The 16,564-nt window shown below is 32.6% G+C and overlaps 1 protein-coding gene across 1 annotated transcript; it reads right to left on the reverse strand.

Annotated features, from left to right (window-relative positions):
• Positions 1 to 718: 718 nt before the first annotated feature.
• On the reverse strand, positions 719 to 13,820 carry LOC136043489 (activin receptor type-1-like; the record flags this gene model as incomplete). The annotated part of the gene is given in 4 exon segments (XM_065728406.1): positions 719 to 3,205; positions 5,274 to 5,499; positions 8,426 to 8,613; positions 13,598 to 13,820. Coding segments are annotated over 4 exon segments (817 nt in total), but the record flags the coding sequence as incomplete, so codon positions are not given.
• Positions 13,821 to 16,564: the final 2,744 nt, after the last annotated feature.

Genomic DNA, 16,564 nt, shown 5'->3' on the forward strand with positions numbered 1-16,564 from the left:
ATAGCCTAAGTAATTTATTAGAAATTTGCAATATTTTTAATAAGGACGCAGGCCGTAAAATTGGAATTCATTTAACAAGACAAGGGGTTAGACTACTCTAATATTAAAAAATAAGATAAAAAGAAGAGGCTGAATAATGGAACTTAACTGAATAATGAGGTTGTAGTCGATTCAAAGTAAAATAGAATCTTGGAAAATTAAATGGTCGGGCGTCACACTAACATCAAAGAGTACAGAATCTGATTTTTTTCATATGAATTGCAAACCGCTAGCACCATTGTCGGTGCAGCGTTATCTAGGATAATTAAAATTTTACAAAACCCGATAGGGAAACTTGAAGTTTAAATATTTGTCTGAGAAAACTAAAATAAGACATAAAAACTTGAATCTGCCAATATCTGATTAGTTATTACAATTAAATTCATTGTTTTTTCTGGCGAACACTACAAGGAACTAGCCGTATCTCTGAGAAGGTAGCATTCCCCGGCTGTCCAACTTCAATGCGTTTTTAGCTAAAATGGGCTAGATTACGCACTTAGCTAAATGAATATGCCCTGACTAAAACGTGGCTACATTTAACATATATGACTAAATTATATTCTTAAAGGCTTATTTTGGCAAATATTCCAAATTGTACAGTAACTGCTCTTTGTAATTCTATAAAATAGTGATTGGAAAGTTACATCCTGTAAACGTTACTAGTTGAAAAAGAGAAAAGAACAATAGTACTAATTTATTGTATACCAAATGAATCATACAATCAGCAGAGGTATTGACAATCATAAAAATGACACTCTAACCCTTTCCCTCGCCAGATCCATATTAATTATTTTTCACCTCATCTCTTAAACAATCAAATGTCGTTCATTTATATAGTTTGTTTAATTATGAAGGTTCTTTCTTATTTTTTTTACCTTGACTAAAGGTTGATTTTTTTTTTTTTTTTTTTTACGTTGAATAGTCATGGACCATGGCTGTTTCCCTCAATGACATATTTAGCAAAAATAGGCTAGATTCCGCAATTAGCTAAATGAGCATGCCTTGACTAAAACGTGGCAACATTGAACATAGATGCCTAAATTAGATTTTTAAAGGCTTATTTTGGCAATAATTCCAAATTGTGTAGTAACTGTTCTTTGTAATTCTATAAAATAATGACTGGAAAGTTGCATCCCGTAAACCTTATCCTATTAACCGTCCTTTATCCCACTATCCAGTATCCATCCTACCAATCCTTATCCTGTAAACCATCCTGTATCCCATTAGTTGAAAAAGAGAAAAGAACAATAATACTAATTTATTGTATACCTAGAGTATCATACAATCAGCAGAGGTATTGACAAGCATAAAAATGAAACCTTAACCCTTTCCCTTGCCAGATCCATGTTATTTTTCACCTCATCTCTCAACAATCATTTTTTTTACCTTGAATAGTCCTGGACCACGGCTTTTTCCCTCACAAATATGTTAATTCTGTAAGATTAAGAGCTATCCTCTTGAATCTATGAGGTAAAAGAAAAAAAAAACAAAAAACAAACGAAACGTTGATCTTTTCTGTTAATTTTTGTGGCTAATTAAATTACCTTACTTTTTTATAATTTTCATTTCTACTCTTATCTTATCCTCATTTTATTATTTTGATAGAAATGTCTCTTTTCAATGAGACTGAAAAATATATTTTTTATCAAGAAAAATAAAGGATATCCCATTTAGTACATCATTGGTTTTATAATTCTATTAGATCAATAGCTATCCTCTTTGTTTAGTTAGATAATATCCAAATTAATAATCCCAATTTAACCTTCTCTTCCGTTTCTATAAAATCTATTCCTATCATTTCGTTTCAGTTTTCCCAACTTCATTCTTTTTACATTATCAATTAGTCTACTCACCTATTTTAATATCAATTTTATTTGTTCTGTTTTATTTTAATATTTATTTTATTATTACTCTCTTAATTTACTCCATTAATCCTTTGACTCTATTATTTTAGGGGTTCTTGTCTCTCGAATGAACTAATTACATCTAAAATAAACAAGGGAACCCGCTAATTTTATAGAACTGTGGCCTTTAGTAAACAGTCTCTTCTAGAGGTCTATCCCAGTATTACTTATTTAAAACAGAACAGAATTACTATTCAATTTAAGAACAACTAAACATTAAGAAAAAACCTGTTAAATAAAATATATAAACAAACGACATTTGAGGTGAAAATATAACCATCTCGAAAAAAGTTCATAGTAAAAAAACGAGAAAGTAAGGGAAGGGTATTTGGATCAAAATATTTCATTTGTTTCGAAAAAGTTGACAGTCAATAAAAATTTTGTGAATTAAAGTGAAAAACATTTAAGAGAAAAAAGTTTCATATTTCAAAAAAGGGTGTATAAGTAATAAAATGCGAAATTCCAAAGAAAATTGTTACAAGCAAAAAGAAAGTGACTTTTTTTCAAAAGAAAAACAAAATGACGGACAAATAAAAGCGTGCAACGAATGGGGAAAATATTTGAACTAAAACTTTTCTTTTATGTTTCAAAAAGAGGTTTCAAAATACTATTGAACAGGAAAATGTTGCTTGCAAAAAGAAGATTAGTTGCTTTCGAAAAAAGTCGAAAATAAAACTAGAGAAAGGAAGGAGTTGTAACGTTTAAAATAAGAAAAATCAAGAGAAAAATTTGATGAAAAAAGGAGATTTTAAAAAGAATACGTTAATAGACCAAGTAAAGTAAAAAAATTTTGAAACAAAAATGACACTCACGTATAAAATGGCGGATTAAAGAGACAAACCTTATCTACAAAAAGTTATAATTTCAGAAAATAACTCAAAGTCAAATTAAAACACATGAATGAAACGGTTAAAAATAATTGCTCAAATCATATTTTTAAAGATAATTATAATCACAGGTTAACCATTATTGCTACGTTACTAACGTGGACATTAAAATATGAACGTCCAAGCACACATTAAATAAGTGGGCGTTACTACGTAATAAAGGCAATTGGCACAAAACTAATTTAGACAAGATTTTTAACTTTTTGAACTTTTCGACGAACCAGCCAATGAGTTAGGCACTGTAGTATTTACATCATCGTCGTCATCCCAAGTAGCCAAACGTAGTAAGGACTTCTTCACTCGAAGTATTGGCAACCGTGCATTTGGATTTTGATGCCAACATTCTTTCATAATTTGGGAAAGGCCGGATAAGATCTGAAGTTAAAAATATTCTACATAAGGTTCAAACCTAAGAGTATAATATATTGAAGGCAGCAAAAAATGAAGAAATACAAAATAAGAAAGGAAAAGCTGACTTTTTAATTACAGTTGCAAAGATTTCCATTAGACCAATCGAAGTAATTCAGAGCATAAAAATGTTAGAACTTGGAGAGAACAAAGAACTTAAACAAAGAGATAACAAAATAAAAGCGCTTTAAACCTATCCAGAGGATAATTAAAAAGAATATCTTTGAATACATGGCCAATTTAGTACTTTTAACCATAGTTTTTCATGTATTTATTTTTAAGCATCAACGGAGATCAAAATACCCACTGCCCCCACCCCCGTTTCCTGGCTGCTTCTTAAGCATTAATACATGAAAACCAGGGTTATCTATTCTTTTTTAGTTTTGTTGTTATAAGAATTCAAGCTGAGAGTTTTGCATAGATCTTTTGTGAAGTGTTGCAATACTGAACCGGGACGCAACAAAAAAAAAGAAAGATTTTTTTTTTATAAATTTTACAATATTAATTTCTGCTTGTAAAATTCTAACATAAGCAATCTTTCATCCCCAGTGTGTTAATCACACATTATTTCCTGCTTACAAAATGGCTTAAACTAGCCAAATATCCTCAATATTGGATCTTATTTATCGATAAATACTTTCATGAAACCCAAAATTCGTCAAATTTAGGATATTTTCATCTTGGCGTTAGAAGCAAAAAACTAAACTTAATATTTGTGCTTTGCACAATAAAAATAAAGCGAATGGTGATATTCTCATAATCAGATAAGAATAAGGCTACTTGACATATGAATAAAGTTTTAAACACTAAATTGAAATAATAAAAAAAGAATAAGTGGTCCTTCAAAGATGTTCTTGTAGGTTAGTCAATTAGTTTGTTGTGTTTAAGTTTGAATAATGTTGGCCATAATTATATTAATACATATCATTGATTTTTAGCTATTCAATGATATATACAATTATTTTCAATTCTTATTTGGTAGTAAGATATTGCGGTTATATTTCTGACATAGTCTTGCTTATTTAATTTTTAAAGTCATTCAGTTTTCAATTTTAATCATTCAGTTTACAGCCATTTAATCGCAGCGTTTGCTTTCTAAAAACACCTATCAGGAAAGCCACACTTTCGAGAGTCCTATGATGATTTTTTTGCTTATTTTCTGCTAGTTTTTCAAACACTTTCCTTACACCCATAGACGGTTCCTGCTAACACTAAAACTGCTTAAAGACCTCCACATATGAAGCTATTTTCATTAAAAGTTGAGTTTCTGGATTTTCCAAAATTTACATTTTGTTCAAAAAATAATTTTTTATTCCTCCTTTAAATAACATAAGGTTTTTAGACCACCTAACACTCTCTGGAACTGAGTTCCAAATATCAACACCGACATGTTTAATCACAAACCCAGATCGCGTTGTTTCACAATTCCCTTTCAGTAAAAAAAACTCATTAATTGATTTGATCTTCCATTCGCTCATTCGAGCTTTCTTTGGTCAAAAAGACTCAATTATGCTGCTCCTCACTTTCCCTCTTACAAATACATACACATACACAGTTTTACTGCTTATGCTGAACACTGTACGGTACACTGTTCTGGACGGATCATATCTTAGTTAAGCCTGGGCATGAAAAACGATCAACAATCAAATTAAAAAACAACTTTTTCAAAAGAAAATTAAGAAGAAACATTAAAACATAAAACAAACAGAAACTATTCCGTATCTGACGGGGGCTACTCTCTCCTCAAAACCTCACTCATTATGCTAAAGTTGGACTTTCTGTCAGAACTCTTCAAAAATGACTTCTGAATCACAACTTAATTGAGACACTATATTTTGAGCAGATGGGATTGAAGGCAGAACATACACAGCTATGTACATTCAATATAACTTATGTATTATCGGTTTTTGTGCTTATCGTATTACAGTTTTCACAAATTACAATACCGTTCTATTGGCTTACCAAAATACAGCTATATAAAAATGGAATACATAACCTGTGTCAATGACTCCAAAAAAAGAAGAATACAGCTTACCTCACATTTTGACCATCTAGTCAAAATTTCTGGACGGTATTGGTCAATGCAAACCACTTTCTTCATATCATCAAAAGACGGGTCGGGCAGGACCACATCATAAAACGGGGGTCTATACTCATCAAATATTCCATCAGTAGTAGATCGTCGAGCTATTTCCCATAATACCAAACCAAACGCATAAATATCTACCCGTCTATAAGATTCAAAGGCCTCCATGTTCATCCTAAAGGACAAAATTTTTTTAGCATTTAAGGCCAATTAGAAGAACAACCTTTCAGACTAGTTAAATTACAAAATAAGCAAATTCAAGTGAACGTAAAGAAACATGTAAAACACAAGCACGAAAAACAAGAATAACAATAGGGAATTTTGCAAGACAGTGGAAAACAAATTAGAAAAACCTTTTGGCCCTATGTCCAAGGGCTGCCCTCAGCAAGACATAAATATATAAGAAGGAAAACTTATAACAGGGTAAAATCAATAAACTAATTTTTTTTTTCAAAACAGTCCCAGCATCCTCACCTCACCGAAGTTCAACCAGGACTGACATAACGTACAACACAAAACTAATACATATTATCTTCATGCCTGTACGTATACAGATATACATTAGTTAAGACGGAAGTGGCCCTACCACTCCTCAATCGTTAGCACTCAGGCTCGATTTACACTTTATTGAAACTATGATCAAAATCTAAGCTGGGGCATCACTATCAATTAAAAGCAATAACTGTACCCAAGGCCGTACCAACAGGAAGGGCAGTGGGATGTACCTCCTTCCCCGAAATTTTCGACAGAATCATAAAATATTGTCCAAAATTTTACTTGCAATTTCATATTTGAATTTTCAAGCAGAAAATTGAAAAAGCGGGAAGCTACCAACCAATTTACAATCATTGTTATATACACTTTAACAGCAATAATCGCATGGTAATTGGTAGCAATTGAATGAAAAGCAAGCTAAATCTTAAGAGGGCACCGGAAACTTCCAATTTCTAATTTAATGAGCCCCCTTAAAAGCTTATTCAACCACCCTTCCTATAAAAGCCATATATGGTAAGAGTGGGCAACTTGCACAGCTTACAGCCCTTGTCCCGGGGACTGAAATGGTTATTTGAGTTTTGGACAATTTTGAACAAAATGACAATCTCCAAATTTTGATCGGATGCATTTGAAGAAAAAAAAAACAGTGTGGCTTGTTGCCTTTAAATCTCTTTTGACTATTAAAAATGGCCCTATGCCGTTCAATTTGCAACCGTATGAGCCCTCTCCAAATTTTACACGATCAACCCTTAAAAATGAAGTGCCTTTGGGAAAAATATTAATACACCGATCCTTATGCTATCTTACCATAGGAAACGCTATAAGATTGCCTCTAACTTCCACAGGTGAGTAGAGCCTTCAATTTCCCTTCTAATGAATATCCAGAATTATCCATGGGGAATGTGGGGGGATTTTCAAGGAGGATATAGGGCATTAGAGAAATTCCCACAGGGATGGGGGGGGGGAACGGACAGACCAATCTTTCTGACACAATCATCTGGATTAGTTTTAAAAGACTGTCTGTCTAATAATTATTGGTATACATGGTCAAACGGGAATGGAATTTAGTAATTGTGATATAATGATTGTGCCTCATTAATTTAGATGAGTTATAGACTATTATTTACTAGAGTACTTCATTCATAGTTAAATGGCAGTTGCTGGAAAGACTAATTGGTTGATTGGTGAGAATTTTGAAGTTTTATTGGCATTTTAATCATTTCCCTTCACTTGCTTATAAATATGGTAAAACCTCGGCTACCTCGTAGGCTAGAGTCATGGGTTGAGGCTTTTACCCTTGCACACTTGATATCATGAGGTAAGATCTAGTTTTTCTTTTTTTTTTGTTTTTTTTTTCTTTTTTTTTTATTCAGATTTTTGAATTCTTATAAACTATTGACATCCTGATTGGTTTAGAGTACATTTGCATAAATTTTCATACCTCTAGCTTGATTTTTTTTCGTAGATTTTTGTATTTAAGCTAATTAAATTAATTTAAATTATGTGATTAATTCAATTTCTCCATTAGCTTTACTGGCTTTCCACTCTTGACTCTTTTCTAAGATCACAAAAAGGTTCACATTCGCACACACTTGTTTTACACGAAGATTTCATTTAGACTACTTTGTTTAGCTATCAGTGTATCTTTGTTGAAGTATATTACACGATTAATTACTATTTAATTACTTTTATCATTGATTTTTATTATTAAATTCAACTGAAGCTAGTCAAAGCAAAGAAATATTTTGGGTTTTCAATTTCTGTTAATTTTTTCTCCTGTTGCATTGTATTATGTTATGTTATACCATTTTCACCTGTTATATCTTTTCCAATTTCTGTTATATTACATTTCTGCAATACAATTTTTTGTTATATTCAAACCGTAAAATTAAACAAAAACTGTTGCTTCAGAAAAAATATCTGCCCAACCATTACAAAAAATTATAAAGTAGTCCATCGATGGGGCAAACGCAATCGATCGACTTACGTCTAGGTAACTAATGGTAACTAGTTAAAACTAGGTAACAGAGTATTCTATTGATTTTGGTAAACGTCATCGATCGACTTACATTTAAGTAACTAATGGTAACTTGGTAACTAGTTATAAATGGGTAATACAACATTATATCGATTATGGCAAACGCCATCGATCGATTTTGTCTAAAAACCGATCAATGTTTCAAAACGATTAAAAATAAGCTCAGATATTTTCAGATATTTTTTCGAAAGGTAGCCTTGATCTGATTGGCATATAACCACAATTTATCAGCGTATTTGATACGAAATAAAATATCTTATGACATAAAGAACAGCATTATCATGTCTTATCCTGTTTTTGTAAAAGTTTTCCTTTTTTTTTAACTTAAGCTTTGTAGCCTTTTCCATACACAAGATAGCTAAAATTTCCTGCTCTATAAAATTTTTTAAAATTTTCCCTGTTTCGGTTAATAAACGTGAACGGTTAGACAGTTGTGCTTTATAATCTTTTCTTATACAAGATAGCTAAAATTTCCTGATTTTCTTTTGAGACAGGTCTTTTCTTTAAAAGCTTGGTTCTGGGAACTTTTTTATGATATTTCAGCAAAAATATGTAAATTATAGCTTACGTTTGATCAAGAACTTCTGGCGGCATATATCTTCTGGTACCAACACGCGGATTCGCCATAATATTCAACTCTCCAGTGGTCTGAGTGTGCATTACCGCCAATCCAAAATCAGCCAGGACACATTCACCATTAAGTTTTACCAATATGTTTTTCGACTTTATGTCTCTGTGTGCTATTGCGGGTTTACCCTGAAATAGGTTATAGACTCGTAAAAAATTTAAAGTACGAAATAAGACCGATTAAATGATGAAGAATCAGTCAACAGGAAATATGTTGTCAACAGAAGACTTTCAATCCACACTTCAACGATTACTGGCACCCTGTCCTATACAAAAAGGTACATTTAAAGGGATGAAGATTAACCCACCATTAACCGTTATGAACGGGTTAAGTATTAATTCGCCCTTCAATATAGGGTGGGTTAACATGTGTAATAAAAAAAGGATTCCCCCCCCCCGAAAAAAAATTGACAGACCAAAAAGATGTCTTAACATAACGCAATGTAGAAACAAAAATTCAGAAGGATAATAAATTGTTTTAATTTAATTATCCATATATTCGTAACAGGTTCCTGACTTAGCCATTCTATTGCTCTGTTCTTTTTTGAAGTGATAATATTCTTATATTACTATTATTTTCCAAACATAAGTTTCCCAAGACTACTGAATCTCTCCAACAGAAAGGAGCATGTATACTATCTATCAGTTTCCTGAATACTTGTCATAATTCTCTGTATAGTTTCACTCAAATTCTCGAAAACTTGTCAAAAATATCAAAAAAGAAAATAAGAATGAATAGCATTACTGGATTAATCTATGATTCCCTCGTATCGACACCAGGGGCATAATTTTCTATGTGGCAGGGGGACAACTTCCCCTCCCACACCTCGGTTTCCCCCCCCCCCAAAAAAAAATAAAAACCTGAGTTTGCCCCTCCCTCCAGCTGAAATTTAATTTCCTCAAAATTCTTGTCAAAACTAACATATTCCTGCATATTTTAGGGATAAACAGAAACGGATCAATTTCCTTAAATATATTAAATAAAAAAAAACCAGTTTTTTTTAACTTGAAACTAGTTGAGTATGACTACAACTAATGAAATGAGTACAACTCATTTCATATATGGAGTAATTTCTGTTCGTTTTAAGTTTCAATGTCGCTCCTTACTTTCAGTAAAAAAAACTTGTTTTTTTTATTTAATTTCTGAACGTTTTTGAATTAATGCATTTTTGATTTTGGCTCTCCACACATAAATTATTAAAATGAAATTTGCATATTAATTCTTTTTTTTGGCTAAATGGCTTTCTCTTAGTTTTGATAAGACGATTTTGAGAAATAAGAGGTGGGGAAGGAGGCCTATTTACCCTCCAATTTTTCGGCTACTCAAAAACGCAACTAGAACTTTTAATTTTTAACGAACGTTTTTGTTAGTAAAAAATATACGTAACTGTTACGTAACTTAACTTACGTAACAAACTTTTATATCTTTATATTTTTATTATGTATATGAGGGAGTTTGTCCCCTCGTCAATACCTCGCTATTTACACTAAATCTTAAGTTTTGTCCCAATTCTTTAAGAATGACCCCTGAATCAGAAAGGCTATAGAATAAATAGTTGAAATTACTAAAAATACTTTAGCATAAAGAGCGAGATATTTATTTCCTCCTAAATACCTGGCTCTTTATGCTAACGTATTTTAGAACCCCTCATATGCGTAATAATATCTGTTCATTTTAAGTTTTAATGTTACTCCTTACTATCAATTGAAAAACTGTTTCATGTTTATTTTTCCATTGTTTTTTTATAGTAATGCTAGAAAATCCGGCACCCTTACATTGAATTTCTCTTCCCCCATGACATATTTCTCCAAGGAAAGGTCCTCCCACATAGCCCCCTCCCTCAACCCAATCCCCAAACCAAAAATATACCCCTGATAAGGTATGTACGCTTCCAAATAACCATTACTGCACATAAACAATGGTCAAAGTTTGTAACTTGCAGCCCCTCCCCCAGGGACTGTGGGGGAGTAAGTCATCCCCAAAGACATAGTTTTATGGTTTTCGACTATTTGGAACAAAATGGCTATCTTAAAATTTTGATCCGTTGACTTTGGGAAAAAATGAGCGTGGGAGGGGGCCTAAGTGCCCTCCAATGTTTTTGGTCACTTAAAAAGGGCACTAGAACCTTTCATTTTCGTTAGAATGAGCCCTCTTGAGACATTCTAGGACCACTTGGTCGATACGATGACCTCTGGGGAAAAGAAAAAAAAACAAAAAAACACGCACCCGTGATCATCTTCTGGCAAAAAATACAAAATTCCACATTTTTGTAGATAGGAGCTTGAAATTTTTTTTATAGGGTTCTCTAATACGCTGAATGCGATGGTGTGATTTTCATTAAGATTCTATGACTTTTAGGGGGTGTTTTCCCCTATTTTCCAAAATAAGGCAAATTTTCTCAGGCTCATAACTTTTGATGACAAAGATTAAATTTGATGAAACTTATATATTTAAAATCAGCATAAAAATCCGATTCTTTTAATGTATCTTTTAGCATCAAAATTCCGTTTTTTAGAATTTCGTTTACTATTGAGCCGGGTCGCTCCTTACTACAGTTCGTTACCACGAACTGTTTGATATTTACTTTCTTAGTACTATGAAGTATCTTTATAGTGCTTTTAATGTACATTTAGGGTACCAATCTCATTCGTCAGTTTTTACCGTCGTTTCCACTTGATTTGGGAAAATTGGCTCCAAATTTGCCCCCCCCCCAGGATTTGAACTAAATAAAGCCACTGGTCGACACTCATTGTCTAGTCCCTTCTAAAATAAATGCACAAGAACTCGTTGGGGTATAACAATAAAACAGGGACCTCTTTATCACCAGGTGTTCATATCTTGAGAGGTGTGGACAGATTTAGACAGAGGTATAGTTGTAGAAATGTGTAGTGGGTATATGTTTAAAATTGAAATTGAAACATGAGTATCGTCGAGAATAATATTTAGTCACTAGAGACCAAGGTAAAAGAAAAAATGAAGACATTTTACTGATACACAAGGCCAAGTATAGAAACAATTGTTGTCACCATTAAATATGATTCTTTCCTGAACGAAATAAGGAGATAGGATTTTGCTACAACTATTGGTTACCGAATTATCCCAAAATTAGTAAAAGAAAATTTAACATTGCTATATTTATTCTTGAATTGCCATTTATTCTTTCGAATGCATTTTTTACTGTTACTCTGCTTCCCTAATCCCTCAGCCCGATAATTTTCCTTCATTTCTTATTCCTAATCAAATTCAGTACCATCTTTGTAATGCAAATCATTTTCAAATTTCTTTTACTCCCTTCGTGATCTCAGATATGAATCTTATAAAAGGGAGTTCTATTGTACAAAAAAATTGTGCCTGATCAGATCGATAGTATCACTGGTTTAGCTTACTAAATAAGTTATTAACAGTGTTGCCTATTGTTCAAATATGCTTTTTCGGTAATTTTGAGTTGGATTAATTGGAATAACTACCAAAGTCATTACCAAGAACAGTTTCTCCTTTACTACCAAGAACATTACCAATTAATAAAATATAATATAATAATATTATATAAAATATTGTTTTAGCAATTATTCCAAGCTAACGTTTTCACTTTTCAGCACCTTCATACTTATTATTGGATGCCATTTTTATTTATATTTTTTAACATATCCCTTTTCATTGATAGAACGTATGTACGATAATGCACTAAATACCAAACAAAACAAAATAACTATTTGTCAACTGGCATTGTAAATGCCTGATTTTGCAAAAAATGGAATACTAGCATAGAGATTTCACTAAGTCATGGATTTGCCAAAGTACTGATACCCAACTTAAACACAATTCTTCACGGCGAGAATAGTATACTATTATACTATTTTGCTTTTACTTTTTACAGCAAGAATCGTATCACTGGTCGATCGATACGGTATCGATAATGGTATTAACAGTGTTGCCTGTTGTTCAAATATGCTTTTTGGTCATTTTTGTGTTGGATTAATAGGGATAATTACCAAAGTCATTAACAAGAACCGTTTCTTTTTTAGAAGACACAGCATACTTACCAAGCAAGGAGTTCTTTTTACAAAACCTGGTGGAAGCAAGAAATTCCAGAAAGTATCATGTGAGCATCGTAAGATTAACAATTTTCTGCTGTAACAGGAGTCTAGATAATATAACGCCGCGTAATTGGGCGGTATGGACATTTGCCAATTATATAAAGTAAGATAAAATTTCACTATATTACACAAAAGAAGAAATTATACAAACGCTTAACGTTCATTTGAACATATTTGCTAGTTTGGTTGACTAAAAAAATCAGCTACAATAAAAAACAAAAATAAGAAAAAAACATCAACAAATATACAAATGTGAAATTTTACAAACAAAAACACATACAAAGATGAAAATAATAGAGACAAATGATATTTATAAGACAGAGGAGAAGTACTGCTTAGAAAGAGGAGAACCGCAAATTGAAAAGAGGAGGAAGGGAAGCAGAAATTGGAAAGAAGAAAGAGGGGAAGCAGAAATTCGAAAGAGGACAGAGGGGAAGCACAAATTAAAAATAGGAAAGAGGGGAAGCATAAATTGGAAAGAGGAAAGAGAGAAAACAAAATTTGAAAGAGGACACAAGGGAAGGACAAATTGGAAAGAGCAAAGGGGAGAAGCAAGAATTCAAAAGAGGACTGAGGGGAAGCAGATATTCATAAGAGGACAGGGGGGATAAGGAAATTGAAAAGAAGAAAGAGGGGAAGCATAAATTCGAAAGAGGACTGAGAGGGAGCACAAATTGGCAAAAAGAAAGAGGGGAAGCAGAAATTCAAAAGAGAACACAGGGGAAGCCCAAATTAAAAAGAAGAAATAGGGGAAGCACAAACTGGAAAGAAGAAATAAGAGAAGCAAAAATTGAAAGAGGACAGAGGGGAAGCACAAATTGGAAAGAGGACAGAGAGGAAGCAGGACTTCGAAAGAGGACAGAGGGGAACCAGAAATTCATAGAATGACAGAGGAGAAGCGCAAATTGGGAAGAGGGAAGAGGGGAACCAAAGTTAGAAAGAGGAAAGAGAGGAAGCACAAATTGAAGAGGAAAAATTATAGCACAAATTGGAAATGTTCGAGACAAATAATTACCTGAGTGCCAAAAATTTCCGTGTGTAGATGCAATATACCATTAGTTGCCGATATGCACAATTTTAGAGCTTCTTTTGGAGTCAGTTGAGTCCGATTCAAGTAGTCATACAGGGATCCAAGTGGATGATAGTGAGTAATCAGCCATAACTGAGTCACAGAATTGCGCGATATTACGTCACTACCAATATAGCCAAGAATGTTTTCATGACGTAATAGAATAGTACTGCAAAATAACAAAAAGAATATTGCGTCACTAGAAGTAAAATAGAAGAATCTTTGGAACTATTTAGAGCTTTTTATTCTTTTCTATTCTCAAAAATAGAAGAAAACGGACGATTTCGAGGAAACACAGCGAAAACTGACAATTTTTGGCGGTTCTTTTCGGCGTTTTGTAGACTATGACCCATGTATGCATGCCAAAGTTCAGCTTGTTGTCTACTATAAACTTACTAAGCTACGAAAAGCATCTAACAGCCAAACCTGTAAACCAAAATAGTCTAAAAATTTAGCCAATAAAAATTTCCAAAGAAGGGGGGAGGGCAGCCGGTACACTTAAAAAGTGCGGTCCCATACTAGACCATGACTAATGGGAGATTCATCCTCCTTTAATATGGCTCCATGAATGTTGATTTCTTTTATGATAGGTATTTGATGATGATCCTCTATTGTAGTATTTTCCAAATAATTCCCTTTTGCAGAACACCCTTTCAACAATTCTCGTAACGCTAACCCTAGCGAATGAATCATATGTTTTAACAACAAAAAACGATCAATTTTTTTTTTCTCTTTTTGGTGCATACGCCGCAAGATAAGGTAAAGGTAAAGGATACGGCATTAGACTTTACAGTCCCTGCCGGCGGTGCTGATCTCCGTTTCTTGGCCCTTCAGCCAGGAAGTGCAATGGGGGGTTCTTCATAATAAAGTGTGAATCCAATTTATAATGCGAATAATATTATTTGGATAAACAAGTCAGATAAAACTGTTAGTCCTGGGATGACATATCACCACAATCCGATTCCTCGGTTAATTAAAAACCCAGTTGAACCTCAATAGCCTGTTCTTTGCACAGAGCAGATGCATATCCCGACAAACTCAGATGCACCGGACTTCCCAATTGAAACTCTCCTCGTAACCGCAAGGTAACCCGTACCATACTTTAAATATACTACCCTTTTGAATTGTCTAGTTATTCTATTGATTCTTTCAAACAAGCCCTCTTCCTAGATAGCCTACCCTGTTGACAATTTTCCAGCAGACCAGAGGTTAAACTTCAGTATACAGAGAAAAGAAATACTGCTGGCCAGCCCCCCCCCCCTCCTTTTTTTTCTTTTTACGACTTTGAAAATATGTAACCAATTTATTTTTAAAGAATCCCACGAAACAACCTGTACCTAGTAATGTTTCGAATCACTGACACAAATACAATTAATAGTTTTCCGATACAACTAATACAACTAATAAGTTACTCAACTTATCTCACTAACCTAAGACAAGAAAATATCTGTTCTCCAAGGATTCCTGTGTGACATTTGGTGACCTATACTATTTCCAACTTTTAAACGTAATTTTTACGATCAACCAATCAGATAAAAGATTTGTGCCATAATCTTTTGAAATTAAAAAAAAATGTAGTAAATAGTAATTAGGAATAAATTAGTAAATATAAGCTTTTTATATTAAGTTTTCGACATTTCGATTCTTCCCATCTGTAGTGCAAGCGTGGCATTCAAATCAAAGAGCAGCACATACCCAAATATTGTGCATTCAATTAAATAGATATTTGAATTGGGTTAGAATCCTTTTTTTCTTTTTTTTACAAATGAAGTTGGGATAACAATTTTTTCGCGATCTCAACACACAAAATTCGTTTTCACCTGTCATAATATAAAAATTTTGTAAAAATTTACTAACTTAGCTAACTTAATTATTAGTTAGCTATTAGTTATTATAATTATTATAGTTATTATTATATAATTATAATAGTTATTATTATAGTTTATTATAGTTATAGTATTATTATAGTATAATATTATAATTATTACAGTTATCATAATTATTAGTTATTTATTAGTTATAATAACTAATAAACTAACTTAAGTAACTAATTTACATATCTTTATGCTTGTCTTTTTCGTCCAAATAAATACAAAAAAAAATTCTCCCTAATAGTGTTAGGGAGCTAGCTAGGGAGGTTAGGGAGTTAGGGAGCTTATATAATATAATATTATTATATTATTAAAATAATAATATTTGGAGTTAGCTTGTGGCAAGAGGATCGTCGAGTAGCTAACATTTTTAATAATTCCCAGTCTAGCCCGAATTGGCTAGCCTCTCCCTCTCACTATAAATCTTTTTAGTTCTTATTTCCACATTGAAAATTTGTAAATAATTTATTTTTCAAGTACCCAATAAAACAACCTGTACTAGTTCGTGTTTTGAATTACCTAAGCAAAATATAGCTATATAGTTTCCCGCCTAGTCTCCATATTACTATTAGCCTTATTTACTATTACTATTACTATGACCCATATTACACTATTAACCTTATAAGGGTATTATCCTATTACCCTTAGAGCCTAACAAAGAGTAAGATGCAAAAGATAGTGTTTAATGGATAATATCTAAGGGTAATAGCAACAAACTCAAAAATATACATCTATGTGACTATGTATGTATATATATGGTCACAAGTCCAGAGCTGAAAAAGTCAAGACCTAAACAAATTACGAAAATGTCTTTAATATCTGAAAAAATTGTTGGCACTTGCTGAAATGCAGCAGGAAAACGACACATAATATCAAATTGTTTCAGTTGAAAAAATTTGTTTTTTTTATTTAATTTCTCTTTTTTTAAATTATGCTAGAAAATCCAGCGCCCCCTTCATGGAAATTATCATCTCCCATGAAAGATTCCTCTATGGAAAGATGCTCCCACGTAACCTCTTAATACGTACAATGTAACATAATA

The sequence above is a fragment of the Artemia franciscana genome, unplaced genomic scaffold (assembly GCF_032884065.1).
Source record: "Artemia franciscana unplaced genomic scaffold, ASM3288406v1 Scaffold_6692, whole genome shotgun sequence".
Taxonomy (NCBI): domain Eukaryota; kingdom Metazoa; phylum Arthropoda; class Branchiopoda; order Anostraca; family Artemiidae; genus Artemia; species Artemia franciscana.